The sequence below is a fragment of the Physeter macrocephalus genome, chromosome 8 (assembly GCF_002837175.3).
Source record: "Physeter macrocephalus isolate SW-GA chromosome 8, ASM283717v5, whole genome shotgun sequence".
NCBI lineage: Eukaryota > Metazoa > Chordata > Mammalia > Artiodactyla > Physeteridae > Physeter > Physeter macrocephalus.
This window is the reverse complement of record NC_041221.1, coordinates 107,157,267-107,176,686: the sequence shown is the minus strand read 5'-3', so window position 1 is coordinate 107,176,686 and position 19,420 is coordinate 107,157,267. Positions and strand designations below refer to the sequence as shown.

The 19,420-nt window shown below is 33.4% G+C and overlaps 1 protein-coding gene across 6 annotated transcripts in view; it reads right to left on the bottom strand.

Annotated features, from left to right (window-relative positions):
• Positions 1 to 19,420, bottom strand: part of FER (FER tyrosine kinase) — a 466,113-nt gene that overhangs the window by 220,688 nt on the left and 226,005 nt on the right. For 5 of the 6 annotated variants that reach the window (XM_024125793.3, XM_024125783.2, XM_024125790.2 and 2 more), the window contains 2 exons: positions 12,596 to 12,799; positions 3,004 to 3,126 (listed from right to left, as the gene is read on the bottom strand). In XM_024125793.3, coding sequence (XP_023981561.1) covers positions 3,004 to 3,126; positions 12,596 to 12,799 — 327 coding nt within the window. Of the gene's footprint in view, positions 1 to 3,003; positions 3,127 to 6,450; positions 6,486 to 12,595; positions 12,800 to 19,420 lie in introns of all 6 variants that reach the window. The other variant, XM_055086705.1, reaches the window with a different exon arrangement.

Here is a 19,420-nt window from a genome sequence, read left to right as displayed (position 1 = left end):
GAGATAAGAAAGAGACTACCTTGGCCACTGTGTCCTCTAGTTAGTCATATGATGTTATACATACATTCTCATGGGTAAGAGAGAAATAAATGGAAAGAGAGAAGTAAGTTACTATAAACAGAAATTATATTGAGACCAAAATAGCATTCTTTATGTAGGCTAAAAATGAAGTCTGGCAAGATGGAAATTAGATGTTTTACAGCACATTATATGGTCAAAGACATTAACTTCTTTTTTTTTGTTGTTTTGTTTTTTTGTGGTATGCGGGCCTCTCACTGTTGTGGCCTCTCCCGTTGCGGAGCACAGGCTCCGGACGCACAGGCTCAGTGGCCATGGCTCACGGGCCCAGCCGCTCCGCGGCATGTGGGATTTTCCTGGACCGGGGCACGAACCCGTGTCCCCTGCATTGGCAGGCGGATTCTCAACCACCGCGCCACCAGGGAAGCCCACAAAGACATTAACTTCTTACAAAAATTAAATCAAGAAAGAGATTCCAGTTATAAGAGTATAAATACTTCTCAAAGGAAGATACATAACAGATAATACCACCATAAAAAAATCCATATCAATTTGATCTCCACTCATAATTGAAAATTATCTACTTTCACAACCTCTGCTTTGTGATTTTCTTTTAAAAAAGTGATATGATTCTTTAAATCAAATGCATAACAATATTTACCACACACTGAGATAATTACTTGCATATTTCAAATATCAGTACTTTAGATCAGGTTAATAGTCAGCTAGATTAACTTCCAATTTCTACCTCATAAAACAATCATATGTAGCCCCTTAATCTTCTATAGCTTTCACTTTAGTTATTTTCATAGATAGTGCTATAAAATGATGGGATATTCAGCTCCACAGCCAGTGCTGGGGGTTTGGGAGAAAGAGAATAATTGGCTATGTAACAGTCCAGAAAATCTACTCCATTTATCTAAGCTCATTTCATGGACAATTTTATATTATGAGGGATATAGCTTTGTTTGCAATTATATGCTCCTACCCAAGCCCAGATGAGCATTTTTATGTGCCTCTATTATGGCTTTGATCTCTCAGTTTAGACCTGGCTAAGCAAGGAGACAATGCAAATATTAGGTTGGCTTGTGAAATGAGACGTCACTATCTCTGAAAACTCATGTGTATCTCATTAACCTAACACGGTAAAAAGTATCTTCACTGCAGTGAACTTTACTTCATATTGGGATATACTGGAATTGAGTTCATACTTTCAGATGTACAATTAAGTATACAGAACTCCTGTCACTTAAAGTGCTGGAGGAAGGGCAGTGGTGAAGAGATGTCAAAGGACCCCCAGATTTATGGTTTGAGCAGCTGGGTATTTGGTGGTACCACTTATTAAAAAGGAAGAACAGGGCTTCCCTGGTGGCGCAGTGGTTGAGAGTCCGCCTGCCGATGCAGGGGACACGGGTTTATGCCCCGGTCCGGGGGGATCCCACATGCCGCGGAGCGGCTGGGCCCGTGAGCCATGGCCGCTGAGCCTGCGTGTCCGGAGCCTGTGCTCCGCAACGGGAGAGGCCACAACAGTGAGAGGCCAGCGTACCGCAAAAAAAAAAAGGAAGAACGAATTTTGTACTTAAAAGTGATAAACTCAGTTTTAGGTGAAAAGGAGAAAATTTTAAATGCGGGAAAGATATATATCTGAGCTGGAAATATAAATTTGCAAGTCACTGATGTATTAATAGTAAATGAGGCCATGAGAATAGATGACCTTAACTAAAAAAAAGAACTCTTAGAATTCTGTAAAACAACAGCAGTTATTCGTTGATGAAAGAGAAAACATTAATAGACCTTTTTTTTTTTACTAGAGATAAAATATGACAACCTGTTCCAGACTAAAGGAGAATTTTTATAGGGTTTTTTTTGCAATTAAACGTAAAAAAAAGTGACTGGAAAAATATGAACAAAGAATGAGCCCATCTCATAATTCTAGAAAATTATGCAAGAAGGACAATTCCTTAGCCACAGAATTAATATTTAGCAACTGACTGTTAAAATCTTCTGTGAGCAGAATGTTAAAACTCAGCCCCTCAATAAAGACTGAGTAATGTAAGTACAAATACAGACACTATGTTACAGACTAACAAAGGGAAATATAACAATTGTTTTTTAAGTTTTAAATTTCAAAAGTTTTTTAAATTTTAGGTGAATTTGGATTATATACTAGTATTCTTGGGAATAACACTTGCTTCATATTAAAAGTCATCCCTAGATATGTAAACCTCAAATCAGCAAATATTAACCTACCAGGTTTTACGACTTTCCTATTTCTACACTGTTCTTCACATGAGACGGCCCCCAAAGGAAAGGGACTTTTGTTAACCCCAACCCAATTCCTGGAACATTAAAAGTGCTCAGAAATTAAGCCAGCTCCATTGTTCCTCCCAGGCCGGGCCCCAAAGGTTTTACCTTAAAAACACAAACCTGCCTCATACCCATTCCCTACCTCGCACATCTCTTAAAGCTCATGAAAGCAATCTGTTCTGTGATATATCTTAGAGGTAAAAATGACCTAGAACAATCTCTCACCCAGCTACCTGGTTGTACATAGTGAAGTTATGATTTACTGCCTTTGTGAAGAGTAGTGTAGTTTTAAAAAACTCCAGTGTCTTATAATATATTGTAACCTTAACAGCCAAAATTAAAATTCTAATTTACTCTTGATTGCTGGACATTTTCTTTGACTTCTACATCTCAGAATCTTTTATAAACTGAGCCTTTAAAGTCTGAACCTTATAGTGTGAAGGAAGGCCTCAAGTCTTTCAAGAAAAACTGGGAAGGAAAAAGAAAAAAACCAGGCCATTTGCAAACACTGAATAAAAAGGTAACCCATCTCCCATCTTAATAAAACCAAGGAAATTCCATGTTTTGACTATAATTGTTTCCAAACTTCTATAAATAATCTAAGAACTTTATTTACTGTGGGGAATAACTCACGAAGCAGTCTCAAAAAAAAAAAGTGAATATATATATAGCACCTACCTTAGGAATAGGATTCAGCAGAACTACACCTGATTTCTTAGTGATGACCTGTTTTGTTGTATAGTGATGGTCTATAAGTTGAGGGATATTTGAAAACCCAGTGCCTTCAAAACGATACATGTTCTGGAGAAAGGACAATAAAGTAGAATAAATATGAAGACATTGCTTCAGCAACATTACATTCATCAATAAAGTTCCATTTAAGAAAAATTATTATTGCACAACAATGTGAAGATACTGAACACTACTGAACTATTATACACTTAAAAATGGTTATTATGGTAAAAATAAATAAATAAAATTCCAACATGCTAAAAAAGTTTACCTTTGCATCAAGAAATTAATTTTCATAATGACTAAATATAATTCAGATTGTTAAAAAATAAAAAAGAAAAGAAGAAAAAGAAAAACTTACAGACCTGGAATGCATTTTGCTAAAATAATAACCAAAGGAAATAAAGCACGGGATACATTTAAGTTAAGGAACAAGAAATATGTTTATATATGTTTGCTTATATGTACCATTTGATAAAATTTTCAAGATCAAAAATAATGTCAAAAGGTTGAGGAAGTATATCTAATATAATAATAAGTATTTTAAGAATACCTCTGGTGATAATTTATTTCCCTTTTATCAATACAGTATTGATTGGTTTTTCTACACTGGGGTTATTCATGTATTATTCTTTCACCAAAACCACACAGTCATTCACATTCACTTACATTTGATAAAGAAATAAAATGCAGCAGACACAAAACTGCATATATCAGCATAGTCAAATAGTAGCACTTTTTTATTTCAAAACATCAAGTTAGTAACATTTTGCCAAACTCTGTCAAGACCCCTCTTCTCTGTCTTCATATTTCAAACAGGCATGTAGGTCAGTAATCATAAGGATGAATTGATGGCAATAAGTTTAGCAAAGAAAAAAATATCTTATTGGGCCTATTTTTCAATGCAAAAAGCGTTACAATACAGTGTGATATAATAAAGGCTTCCATTTGATTGTTCACAAAGAATTCACCTGTATATATACGGGTGATGTGTGCAAATACAGATACAAACGTGCTCCATTTTAAGAAAACTCTATGCTAAGAAATAAGAAATTTCAAAACTCTCTAAATTTGGATACTATTTATAATACTGGAAGATTATTTTCCCAGTTAAAGGATAAAAAATACCAAGTTCCTTTTCCATAATATAAAATTAGATTCAATTTACCAGAATCTAATTTATATACAACTTTTTAAATGAATATTTCCGTTTCGTCAAGTGAGGAACAAACATGCATTAGCCTACTTTAACACTTAACTATATAGTTCAACTCAAGGCAGTTTGTGCTAGGGTCAATTCAAGGCAGTTGTTAATAAACTGACTAAAGAATTGTTGCATACAACAGCCAGACCTGCTATGATATATTAGTAAAGATACATAAGAATATTTCACACTAAGGACAGTAGTCTATTACTAGATGTGCAATGCACTGAGCAATTTCTCTCAATGCCTCAGTTTATTTCAAAACAAATAATATTTGGACGTCCTCACAGAAAAAGTGTGAGGCCTGAACAAGTATTAACATGCAAACCACTGCTTAGTATACAGTACATGGTACACACTCAATTATTAAGTCATTATACAAATAATAAACCTTGGATTACAAAAATAATTTCAAATCTGGATATATGATAAGAAATATTTTCAAAGGATGCTTAAAAGTGTAAATTACATGTTCTCAAGGAATAATGATTATCTGTAAATAACCAAATATCCTAGAAGGCATTCTTATATGAAAATAAGACATGAAGAAAGGTAAAATGTTATAGATGTGTAACATGTAATAATAACAGTAATATCTGAACCAAATATATGGTCTTGTATACTTGAAAGTTCCTGAGAGTAGATATTAAGCATCCCCCCACACACAAAAAAAAGAGTTAATTACGTGGGATGATGGATGTGTTAATTACCTTGATCTTGGCAATCATTCTACAATGTGTACCAAATCATCATGTTGTACACTTTAAATATATACAATTACATTTGCTTATTATTCCTCAATGAAGTGTGTGTGTATGTGTATGTGTGTGTATATATATATACACACACATACACATACACATACACACACACACACAGTTTCTCCCTTTGTCTTTCTTCAGTCTCTTAATAAAGAGCCAGGAAATCCTGTTATAACTGACCATTCCATTATTTCGCACAAAATTTTTACCTCCCTCAGAATAAAAGCCTAAGTCTTTACCGTGGTCTTTAGGGCCCTCTAATCTGTCCTCTATCATCTCTCTCACCTCATCTCTTACCAAATCCCCCATCCCCCCACTCCCCTCCAGCCACACTCATTTTCTTCTTGTTTTATAAACACACTACACACATTCCCTCCTCAGGGAGTTTACACTTGCTGCTTGAAATGGTTCCTTGGATGGCCGTTTGGGTAATGGCTCCCTTACTTCCTTCTAGTCTTTCATCAAATGTCACCTTTTCAGTGAGGTCTACTCAGGCCATCCAATATCCATTTTCTCACCCCAACTAAATTTCTTACCTCCTTTTCCTTACTAAATTTTTCTCCTTAGAATTTATCACTATCTAACATCACATATATTTTACTTATGTATCTTGTTTATTGCCTATCTCCTCCTCTAGAATATAAGTTCATGAGATGATAAATTTTTATCTTTGTTTTGTTCATCAGAATATCCCTCTGCTCAAGAACAGTGCCTGGCATATATTGCCTGGATAAATAAAAGTGTGTGAAATAAATGAAATGCAATGCATATAAAATGACTATAAAGTTAAAGTAAGACAACTTAACATAGAAATGAATACTGGAAAGTTCACACACTCACACAAACTCAAGATGCCCCTGTAGAATGTTTAATAAAAAGTAAGTAATGAGATGAAGTTCACACAGAATGAAATTTTAAAATCAGCCACTAGTGTCATAAGGCCTTATATAAATTTCTAATATACCTCTTATAACTAGACAAAAAGAGAATAAAATAATAGGAATTTTCAGTTTCCCTTTCTTAAGAACATATCTAGTTTTTAATCTAAAGGTAGTTTTCTGCCATTGACGCAGTAATCATGATGAACTAATACAGTGAGTAATACAAGCAGCAGTACTTCCTTCATGGGCTAAAATGAGAAACTGATTCCTAGCAAGTATTTGTTTAAAACAATTCCTCTGACATCAGTGAAGTTCTGATTCCTAACACAGTGCAAAAACCAATTAATTCACTTCCTTAAAGATGAAGATAATGTAATGAATCTAAAAATGATGCTATGGCTGTTTGCTTATAAAGTTCACCTAAACAACTAAGGTCAAGAATAATACATTCACGGAACCCTCATGCACTGCTGGTGGGAATGTAAATTGGTGCAGCCATTATGGAAAAAAGTTTGGAGTTTCATCAAAAAACTAAAAAGAGAACTACCGTATGATCCAGCAATTCAACTTCTTGGTATTTTTCTGAAGAAAATAAAAACAGTAATTAGAAAAGATACATGCACCCCTATATTAACTACAGCATTATTTACAATAACCAAGATATGGAAGAGACCTAAGTGTTCATCAATAGATGAATGGATAAAGAAGAATGCATAAAAAACAAGATACACACACACACAATGCAATATTACTCAGCCATAAAAAGAATGAAACTTTGCCATTTGCGACAACATGGATGGACTTAGAGGGTATCATGCTAAGTGAAATAAGTCAGAGAAAGACAAATATTATATGTGGAATCTAAAAAACAAAACAAACAAGCATAACAAAATAGAAACAGACTCATAGATACAGAGAAGAAATTGGTGGTTACCAGAGGGGGAAAAGGGTAGAGGGATGAAAGAAATGGGTAAGGGAGATTAAGAGGTACATATTTCTAGCTAAACAACAAATAAGTCACGAGGATGTATTATATACAGGATAGGGAATATAGTCAATAATATTGTAATAACTTCGTATAGTGACAGATGGTAACGACTTATGGTGATCATTTTGTAGTGTACACAAATATCAAATTACTATAATGTACACCTGGAACAAATGTAATATTAGAAGTCAACTGTACTACAATTAAAAAAAAAAAAAGAATACATTCACCAAAAATGTTGAGGACTTGTTTCTTGATACATTCAAAATTCTGAATATTACATTTGACTTTGTACAAGTCTGTGTAAATTTCTTATAGTTCAGATGACCTGAGGTTGGGTTCACATATAGAGAATTCTTTTTAAAGTTTTTCTACATGGCTTTACTAATAATGTGACAGAGAGAATCCATATTAACTTTCAAATAAGAGATTTCTCTTTGGAGCTACTAATGATCTCTTATGTGAGTTCCAAAAGAAGCAATAAAAAATAGTAGTAAAAAATAAATTTCTACAAATTCCTACAAAGATCATTTTGTTGATAGTCATTTGTACTACATTTAAAAAAACCATGTAATATATCATTAAAAAATAAGAAGTATAAATAAAAAATATGCTATGAATCAATCTTTGTAAAATAAGAATTACATAGTTGCACATAATTAAAATATATTTTTAAGATCTCAAAGAATATACAGTGAGCCCGTAAGGGGGTATTAACTGTGAAGCACATGTTCCGTGATACATATTTCTGAATTTTTACTAAGGGTATGCATTATTTTTGTTTTTAAAACAGTCACTATATCTAGAATTCATTCCTGATTTATCACTGTGCTACTTAAGACTCAATCATGCATATAGATGAAAAACAATAAAAAGTAGAATCAGATTTTGTTGCTACACATATTTCCAGAGGACTATTATTGTGCAAGGAAGTCAGACAGAACAGAATAGGCACACAAAAATGAGAAGGGGATTCAATGAATGTGTAATTTGAAATATTACGCCTGAGTAGATCTCCTGAAAAACTATCAAGGATAAGCACCAATAAGAAAAAAATAAAAAGGAAAGAGGGAAAATCATTTCTGAAAGAGGCCAAGATGAATAAGCTGAATAAAAACAAAAGGCTAGAACACTCCTTTTTTGGGTAATACCCAACAATAAAAATGTAAAACATAAATTTTAGCTTTCTCAAGTAAAAAAAGCACATTGACTAGATATATTACTAGTTAAACCAGTAAACAGGAAGGATTGTTGGGGAATCTGAGGAATAAAATTAATAAGATTTTGGTATGGCTTTTCCTAGTTAACTTTTATTCATTCTTCAGATGTTATCTCAAAAGTAACTTCCTTAAGTTTTCCAGTTAAAAGTGTTCATAGCACTGTGTATCTTTACAGCGCTTAATAGAGTTTATAATGACATATATTGCGTGTGATTTACGAATGACCGTGAGCCTCCCCACTAGACTGTAAGCTCCACCATTATATCTCTGGGTCTTAAAAGTACTCACTCAATTAGTATTTCCTGGAAACTAATTAATTAGGTTTTGGAATGGCTTTGCTTTACTGTTAAGAAGGAAGTCTCCTAAGTCCATAATTGTGTGTCTGGGGCACAGAAAATGATATCTTATGCTGATTTCATTTTGACTTCAAGGAATGTATTGCCTTCTCTTGAATCTTTGAATGGCTGGAGTAAAACAGTTAAAATAATCTTAAGTGTACAAGGATAAGAACACAAACTTGGAATTGTCATACAAACAAGTTTGGGGTCTGTATATACTTTCACTTAGTCTTTCTTAAGATCCACAGTATGAATTTAAAAGGTAGTTCAAAGAGCCTAGAGATTGTGGCCAAAAAAACAAAGTAAACCTGTCTGGTACATTCAGAGACTACATCCATCACTTTAAAGTGAAACTCAGCACATGCTACACATCCAATAGATATCTGTTGAATGAACTGATGATACAATACACTGAGCTACCCAATTTCACATAGTAACTACTCACAGCCTCCACTTCTGTGCTATTTTTGTTTTATTGGCCCGTATCCCTGGACTCTATAGAGTACTTGCTCAATTAGTATTTTTTGATTGAAATGAATGAAGAAATAAAAAAGGATGATATGCCATTACGTAGAGGATGTTCCCCCAGGTTTTATTTTAAAATATTTACTATGTTGTGATTTTTCAATTCATCACCAGATGTTAATTCAAATGTCTGGCTCAATTATCCTTAAATCTGCATCTTTAATATTTCTCTGTTCATGAATTCTACTAATGTCTCACCTACCAGGTCTTAAGCTCACCGAGCAGTAGGCCATACATTTTCAGTTTCACCTCCCTACACTGTATAACATGATACTCTGCCAAAATGTGTTTTTAGCAAATATGTGCCAGATAAATAAAATTAGAGAAATATGAATTGGTATTTTCCTATTAATAATAGCACAAAAAGTTTTTTTCTGAAGTACTTTGTTTTATCACTTCTTTTTGTTTATCTTATACAAAAGCAAGGATTTGATTATATATTAGCTTATCAAATGAAACAATGCTATTTGAATCTCTATGAAAATCTATCAATATTTATGGTAAAAGATAAACAGTTTTAGGTAAAAACTCTAACTGTGGCTTTACATCAAGCACCATAAACAGGTTAGTAACTATGGAATAAGTCAGTAAATAACACTAGAATTACACTGAGATTCAGATACTTAGCTAAGCTTAATATATCTGGCTTTATGAAATTAATGTAATTAGTGCCCAATAAAAAGTACAGTTCTCCTTGCTTGAACTAGCTAAAACAACAGTTATTCTCTGCTAGGGTAGTAAAAAATGTAAAAATCTAAAGTATCTGCATCCATCTTGATCAGTCATAATGTTCACAGCAGGCAGAGTTTCACACCATGTTAAAAAAATAACTGTGATATGCATACAAAAATAAAGCTTCAAAATAACTGCCAAACTAGACACTAGTTGACAGAGATAATGTTGCTAAAAACAACGTTATTTGTGATCAATGAATACCTCAAACTTAAATATATAAATTCTAAAACAATACTTTCATTACTATTTAAATTTCACAAATAAATATCAATAGGAACCAAAAAGAAAATTTTTAAGTTAACTTTTCCAATTACACTGATATTTCATACAAAGTACATTTACATGTTTTTCCAAATAAAGTGTTCAAACGATGGTAAAAATGCCTAATGATTTGCAAAGCACTTCACACATTACAAAGAATATATTCACTGTTTGACTCTCACAATCAGTGTATCAGCTATTACCCCCAATTACTTCCCAAACCAGAGCTTGTAAAGTACAGATCTGGGCCTGAAACCCAAGTTTTCATTGATTACTATGTGACTTTTTTTCCACAAAATCCTATATTTTTTATGTCTTCCTCACTTAGGACACCTGACCCCACATTTATGTACAGCTTTTATAATCTACTAATGGATTATAAATTCATTGATTGGAATATAATAGGCAATCATTAAATATCTGGTAATGACTTCCCCCATTTATAAACCCCTTCCAGACAACAGGTATATGAGGAAGGAAATGGGATAATTTTAGACCAAGTAAGATTCACCTGCACAAGAAGAAAAAGAATTAAAATTTCCCCAAACAGTCGATTTCACCTTAAAACTCTTATTTTTCAACTGATTGAAGAACTCAACATTATATAATGAGGGCAAATTAAATAAAATTAGGCAGTGGAAAACCTGAGGCATTTACAGAAATACAAGTACTCTTTTCTTTAAGAGAGATCTTTGCAAAATTTCAATGACAGAGGAAGCCGAATAAAATCTTTAAATGTGAACTTGTAACAATATCTTATTTTTAGAATATATTATGCTGTTCACTTTAGTTACTTAAAACAAAATGGCAATATTAAAGACAAGTGATAATTTGCAAGTGGACCCTTTCCATTTTGTTTCTAAACGTACTAAGTTAAATTCCTACAGTTACATTTTAAACTACAAGAGGTAATAAGGGAAATATTTCAGTCTTATTTAATGTATGACATATTTCAAAGAGTAACTTTTAGAGCTTAGAAAATAGAAGGAAACATTCATACAAGTTGTAGTTCATAGTTTACCTACCATCTTTCCTTCTACAATTCTCATACTATTTTATAAATATTGTCAACATGGTCACTGGTTGTAATAAGGAAGGTTATCTACATCCATAATTTAAAGGCACATACAAATTTAAAGAAAGTAAGGGATGACATACTATTAGAAACAGTAGGTTGGATGTATAAGAGTAGGCAAATATAATTATAAAGTTGAGGTCTGAATACTATGCAAAATTAACTAATATGAAAATTATAATATATACTTTAATATACTTATTTTAACCCATCTGAACAGCATCTATTTTCATTTAAATATAATCCCTAGATGTGACTCTACTAAATGCAACTTTTAAATGGTTACTTTTATGGTATATGAATTTCACCTCAGAATTATATCTATATAGTATATAGATAATATAATATGCAATATATATTATTACTAGATGAACTTATATATATGTGAACTATATATGAACTTGAACATATATGTTCCTAAAACCCTCTGAAGTTCACCTAATGATAATGGTTCGATCTTCTTGTAGGGTACTTAGCATCACTCTAGTGCCTGGACATAAACTGAAATCCTACAGACAACCAGCTTGAAAATGCATGCCATTTGATATGATAGGGTAAAAAATGACAAATAGAGGCATCAATTCCTTCCTATGCCAAAAATATTAAAAATTTCTCAGCGGGTAAAGTTAAACAAAATTTTGAGATCACTCTTCATCTGTTGAGTGCTTAATAAAGAATGTAACAAATAAGTTTACAATAGTTAAACGTCAATAAATAAATCAGTATTAGAATAAGCAATATGCCCAGATCATTTTAAAAATTTTTCTTCGATTTCTATTTATTGTTCATTAATGCCAACAAATAATAGCTTATACATAAGTGGAAAAAACCTCTTAATCCTCAAAGAATCATAAAAACAATTCAACTATCACTGTCCCATTCATTAAGGTATTTCATTATTACTATTTAATAAAATATTTCTTAAAAATCTCTCATGGCTGGGCTTCCCTGGTGGCGCAGTGGTTGAGAGTCCGCCTGCCAATGCAGGGGACACGGGTTCGTGCACTGGTTCGAGAAGATCCCACCTGCCGCGGAGTGGCTGGGCCCGTGAGCCATGGCCACTGAGCCTGCGCGTCCGGAGCCTGTGCACCGCAACGGGAGAGGCCACGACAGTGAGAGGCCCACGTACCGCAAAAAAAAAAAATCTCTCATGGTAACATTTTTGAGCAATTTCAAGGGCTGGTTTCAAGAGCATAAAATTCATAATTAAGTTTCTCTAAAAAAAATTATGATAATCACATTATTTCTTTTTATTTTTAATATAAAGGATCTTTAATGTTCAAAGTTAAAACATTAAATATTTATGCATTTAAATTTAATGTAAATTGTAACAACTATTCTTAACTTTATATTTTAAAATATGTATTTCCTTAAAAAGTTTAACATTTTAGTGAATTTTAGTGCACTCTACTTACGGAATTCAGAAAAAAGAAAAATTAAGTGCTAAAGTTAGTGTTACAGGCATTTATCACAAATTATTCATCATTTATTACAATTATACCTCAATTAACTATATCAAAATATATATATAAACTAAATTGAAAACGTACATCAACAAATTGTATGATAAAGTGTCTCCTTTGTCCATCAGAAAATACAGAAAGGACATATTCACCAGGTTTCCCATGACTCTCTCGCACCAAGAAGTCTCCTTGTTGTTTTAACAGATCTTGCGCTTCTATTCTGGGAATTGCACCATGGTACCAATCCTGTTCTGCCAGAGGCTTCTCAATTATGGGGATCGTATCACAGAACTTGAGCAAATATTGAAAAAAAACTAAATTAGAGAAAATAGCAATTTTTTTCTGGTAAAGCTAACAGCAATTATAAATACTTCTTACCTATGTTCTTCCCTTTAATTAACCAATTAAAAGTTATATGATGAATCTGAAATTTTCACAATTTTTAAAGAAAATACGTCCTAGAGCACTGGTGCTGAAGCTTAGTACAAATACATATCCTTAAATACTTGAAGGTTATTTGTTTTTTCTATCTATCATACATAGGTACACAAAACATCAACATTTAGAGTTGGCACTTAGAGTCTTATTCACCATGTCATAAAATAAATCCACACATTAAAAATTTTTCAGTCAGAGAATTATGATGAAAAGAGAGTATGATCAGAGAAATTTATCATAAAATAACTTCATTTTTAAAGTTGAGTTATATCTTTTTATGGAATTAACTCTTAATCACATGGGCTATGGACTGTCCATGTCATGGGTCCCAGGAGCACTAAGTCTTCATTTGATGCTGCTCTGTTGCTGTGCCTTCTCATTCTTATCCTTATTCCCCTGACTTCCTTAACCATTACCTCTGCCACATGGCTGGTCCTGATCCTGTACAGCAATGGCAGATAAAGCCTTAGGTGAAATAGCTTCACTGAAACCACCAATGTTCAATTACAAACATATGGCAAAAACAAGGAAGGAATATAAGTCATGAGCACAGCAGGAAAGCAAATTATCTGTTATTTTAGGATGCCAAGTGCTAATAACAAATAGAGATAACTAAGAGCTGGTTATGTTTCGTTGAAAAGTTTCTAATTAATAATAGATGAAATCACACATTTTCTGGTTGCAAAAAAGTAAAAAGTTTTTTGTTTGCTTTTATTTATCACCCACAGAAACTCAATTGCCCCAGGAGGTAAGAGTACTTTATGGGTAAGGTATAATAATATGCACTAACCCTTAAGGTTCTCAAAATATAATATGCACGATGCCTCATGAGAAAGTAATTCATAAATTGGAAAAATCAGAATTAACAATAAATGAAAGACAAATATTCACACATCAATCAGGTTTTTCAGGTTGATATTATGAACTCTACATAGGGACAAAATACGGTACCTTTCTGGTAAATGGGAACTAGTTTTGAAGGGAGCCTGCATTGTTTTGAACCACACGGGAAGAGGCTTAAAACTTACTGGTCAAAGTTCCATTTTATATTATCCAAAACCCATCCGACTGATTTGAAAAAAGAACCTTGAGAAATCCCAATCAGACTTTTTCAAAGAGTCCACAGTTTGGTTTCTACTTCTACCACTATGATATTCTTTAATTCTTTAATTGCATACATGATGTGACTGTACATGGAAATCGTTTATAAGCTAAATAAGCCTTTTTCTTTTAGTACTAATTATGATAAATACTATATTTCAAAGAAATTTTAAATTGTGTTCCCAAAAATGGGTTTAAAAAGTAAATTATATAAAGAACTAGCCACAACTATGAGATTAAAAAAGTATTATTTTTAAAAACAAATGCATAATCCACACAAAATTAACTTTTTGTGTATACTGATACTAATAGTTTATAATTCTTAAAGTAGGTGGTCAAAATAATTAAATATTTCTTCTCCAAAATTTTGTCACAGTGCATTTCAATACAGAAAATACTAAAAATTTTACTGTTATACAAATATTTCCAAGTCTCACCAATGGCAAAGTGTTTTATTGCTTTTTTCCAGAGGGAAAAAAAAAATCAATAAAATAAGAAATTCAATGTCACCTCTTGGCAAAAAACTTTTTTATTATTCTCTCTCAAAAAAGGTCTACATAATAGAAAAGCACCACAAACAAGGATATCATATGCTTGATTTCTTGTCCTATTCAACCTATCCTCCCAAATTTTGATTTATTTAGAATTGTGAAAATGAAGAGCCTGGAGAATTCATTAAGTCAGAAGGGCATTTGAAATACAAAAGGTGAGCTAACACTGAGAAATTCATTTAAGGACTTGAAGGTGAGGAATACATTTGGGGGGAAAAAAATCTATGTTTCTTTGTTTAAAAAAGAGAAGTAAATAGGAAGGAACTTATATTGCTATTTCATAGGGATTACACGTCAGTCCTCTGGGTTTATTAGTTTCTTTTGCGTAGGAAGGGAAACTTATAGAGATCTTCTGTTCCTGGCTCCTAGACAATACTGTTACGAAATGTAGGCTGAACTCACTATGAGTGTGTGTGTGTGTGTGTGTATATGTGTGACAGGCATACACAGGGAAAGGTTGTACTTATCCCCTGCCTGGTTCTATCAGGTCTTTCAGGGACTTCCCTGGAAACATCGGAAGGAAGGTTTCAATTAATATGATTTCAATTAAATTCCCATACAATTTTGCAAACTTGACAGTGACAGAATGCTGGATGTACCAGCAACAAAATCCCAGCATCCCAAAAGCCTTCATAATTACATCAAAAATGAAACGAAGCTTTTTACTTCAAATACCACAGCTTTCTAAGCCTAAGTGGGGAAAGATTTTTCCTTGTCATTAAGTTACCTAAAATTTTTGCCAAAGATATGGGGAAGGGGAAGTCTCCTTTTTAAAATGTATAGTAATCCGGGCTTCCCTGGTGGCGCAGTGGTTGAGAGTCCAACTGCCGATGCAGGGAACACGGGTTCGTGCCCGGGTCCGGGAAGATCCCACATGCCGCGGAGCCGGCTGGGCCTGTGCCCCGCAACGGGAGAGGCCACAACAGTGAGAGGCCCGCGTACCGCAAAAAAAAAAAAAAAAAAGTATAGTAATCCAATACAGTTAACAAGTTATACTTAATAAAACACGCTTTTCTGATTGACTAGGCTAGCTGTTTAGTTAGTTATTTTCCCTGGGCCTTATTCTTACAGAATATTCCATCAAAAATATACTGAGCTTAGTGAAATGAAAAGATTGGTTTAAATGAAGATGCAATAAGGAGTCAGCACAAGAAAATGAAAATATTTTCTTCTTGACTTAAGAATACGAGGCTATATTTTTTCTTAGCCTAGTTCAGGCTAATTCCCAAGAATTCAATGAAGATTTGTATGCTTTTATCTCAAACATCTGAGCACAAGATGAGATCCTGTTTGAGAGGCAAAGACAAAAGTGTTTAAAAACAAAAATCAAAGTCTGGATCTTACTCAAATTAAGCACCCAAATAAGAAACCATTAAAAAAAAACTAAAATATAACAGCATGGAAAATATACAAGTAAACCTCTCAATGAGCTTCAACAAGCTAAATAAAACTTCAACACTAACATAAAAGTTTTTATGAATTTTTAATAACCATAAAAGTGAATTTAATTCTTTAATATTCTTATACAAATTTAGTTATTAATTTAATAATCTAAGTAATGAATTATTTCAGATCTAATATAATAATATACTACGGTGACTACAAGTAACGCACAGGATTTTAAACATTTCTCAAAAATTCCATAATGACCCCTTTAATTTTAAAGCTATATATCACTGGGAAATTTTACGGGGAGATTAAGAATCAAATGTCATATAATCAGAAGTAAGAGAAGCACCAAACACTTGCAAAGGGTGGGAAATATCGGCCTATTAAAAAGCAAACTGCCTGATGGTACTAACAGCTACTTTCACTGAAAGGGCAAAGTAACCATAGGTAGGAAAAATGTATTTTATACCAATTAGAGTTTGATAGTTGAACAAATGCATAACATAAAATGAAAACATGAATAATAATGCTCTTCCTGCCACTTTTTTGCAAATTACTAAACAGTTATGTTTTGAATGCACTGAATGAGTTAATTATTAAAATAATGAAAAACAAAGACTATTTGGGATATTTGATCTTCATGATTGTTTGCCTTCAGTCTAGACAAACAGGATGTAAAACAGTGGTTCCATCAATAATAGGCACTAAGGCCTATCTGTAATTTGATGAATTCTATTTTTTTTAGCAATAAAGTAGAACTGATCATTGTTTTCATACACTGATAGCTTAGTTATTTTTATTATAAATATACTTTACATAATGTTCACTTTCCACTATGAAACTAGCAACAAAATTCTTATGAGCAAATTTCTTAATTAACAATTTTTTGTACTTTTGGAAAATTTGAGTTTGTTCAGTCTTTAGCTAATAATATAACTATGCTCTATCATAATGACTAGGCAGAATTACATGCTGAACAAATTCACATTCTTATACAATTCTTCCCAAAACTTTATTTAAAAAGATACACACCTAGGCCAAACTCGAATATTACCTTACTTCCACTGCTTTCTATTTCCCTGACTGCCTATTTTTTTAAATAACATCTTTATTGGAGTAGAATTGCTTTACAATGGTGTTAGTTTCTGCTTTATAACAAAGTGAATCAGCTATACATATACATATATCCCCGTATCTCCTCGCTCTTGTGACTCCCTCCCACCCTCCCTATCCCACACCTCTAGGTGGTCACAAAGCACAGAGCTGATCTCCCTGTGCTATGCGGCTGCCTCCCACTAGCTATCTATTTTACATTTGGTAGTATATATAAGCCCATGACACTCGCTCACTTCATCCCAGCTTACCCTTCCCCCTCCCCAGTCCTCAAGGCCATTCTTTACGGCTGCATCTTTATTCCTGTCCTCCCCCTAGGTTCTTCAGAACCATTTTTTTCTTTTAGATTCCACATATATGTGTTATTTTCTCAGGGTATATGCCCAGTAATGGGATTGCTGGGTCAGATGGTAGTTCTATTTTTAGTATTTTAAGAAACCTTGATACTTTTCTGCATAGTGGCTGTATCAATTAACATTCCCACCACCAGTGCAAGAGGGTTCCCTTTTCTTCACACCCTTTCCAGCATTTATTGTTTGTACATTTTTTGATGAAGGCATTCTGACTGGTGTGAGGTGATACCTCATTGTAGTTTTGATTTGCATTTCTCTAATGATTAAAGATATCGAGCATTCTTTCATGTGTTTGTTGGCAATCCATATATCTTCTTTGGAGAAATGTCTTTTTAGGGGTTCCGCCCATTTTTTGATTGGGTTGTTTGTTTTTTTGATATTGAGCTGCATGAGCTGCTTGTAAATTTTGGAGATTAATCCTTTGTCAGTTGCTTCGTTTGCAAATATTTTCTGCCATTCTAAGGGTTGTCTTTTTCATATTGTTTATGGTTTCCTTTGCTGTGAAAAACCTTTTAAGTTTCATTAGGTCCCATTTGTTTATTTTTGGGTTTCATTAGGTCCCTTTTGTTTATTTTTGGTTTTATTTCCATTTCTCTAGGAGGTGGGTCAAAAAGGATCTTGTTGTGATTTATGTCATAGAGTGTTCTCCATATGTTTTCCTCTAAGAGTTTTATAGTCTCTGGCCTTACATTTAGCTCTTTAGTCCATTTTGAGTTTATTTTTGTGTATGATGTTAGGGAGTGTTCTAATTTCATTCTTTGACATGTAGCTGTCCAGTTTTCCCAGCACCACTTATTGAAGAGGCTGTCTTTTCTCAATTGTATATTCTTGCCACCTTTATTAAAGATAAGGTGACCATATGTGCATGGGTTCATCTCTGGGCTTACAATCCTGTTCCATGGATCTATAGCTCTGTTTCTGTGCCAGTACCATACTGTCTTGATTACTGTAGCTTTGTAATATAGTCTGAAGTCAGGGAGCCTAATTCCTCCAGCTCCATTTTTCTTTCTCAAGATTGCCTTGGCTATTCAGGGTCTTTTGTGTTTCCATACAAATTGGGCAATTTTTTGTTCTAGTTCTGTGAAAAATGCCATTGGTAACTTGATAGGGATTGCACTGAATCTGCAGATTGCTTTGGGTAGTATAGTCATTTTCACAATGTTTATTCTTCCAATCCAAGAACATGGTATATCTCTCCATCTGTTTGTATCATCTTTAATTTCTTTCATCAGTGTCTAATAGTTTTCTGTATACAGGTCTTTTGTTTCCTTAGGTAGGTTTATTCCTAGGTATTTTATTCTTTTTGTTACAATGGTGAAGAGGAGTGTTTCCTTAATTTCTCTTTCAGGTTTTTCATCATTAGTGTATAGAAATGCAAGAGATTTCTGTGCATTAATTTGGTATCCTGGTACTTTACCAAATTCATTGATTAGCTCTAGTAGTTTTCTAGTAGCATCTTTAGGATTCTCTATGTATAGTATCAGGCCATCAGCAAACAGTGATAGCTTTACTTCTTCTTTTCTGATTTGGAATCCTTTTATTTCTCTTTCTTCTCTGATTGCTGTGGCTAAAACGTCCAAAACTCTGTTGAATACTGGTGGTGAGAGTGGCCAACCTTGTCTTGCTCCTGATATTAGTGGAAATGGTTTCAGTTTTTCACCATTGAGAACAATGTTGGCTGTGGGTTTGTCATATATGGCCTTTATCATGTTGAAGTAAATTCCCTCTATGGCTACTTTCTGGAGGGTTTTTATAATAAGTGGCTGTTGAATTTTGTCGAAAGCTTTCTCTGCATCTATTGAGATGATCATATGATTTTTCTCCTTCAATTTGTTAATATGGTGTATCACAATTGATTGATTTGCGTATATTGAAGACTCCTTGCATTCCTGGGATAAACCCCACTTGATCATGGTGTATGATCCTTTTACTGTGCTGTTGGATTCTGTTTGCTAGTATTTTGTTGA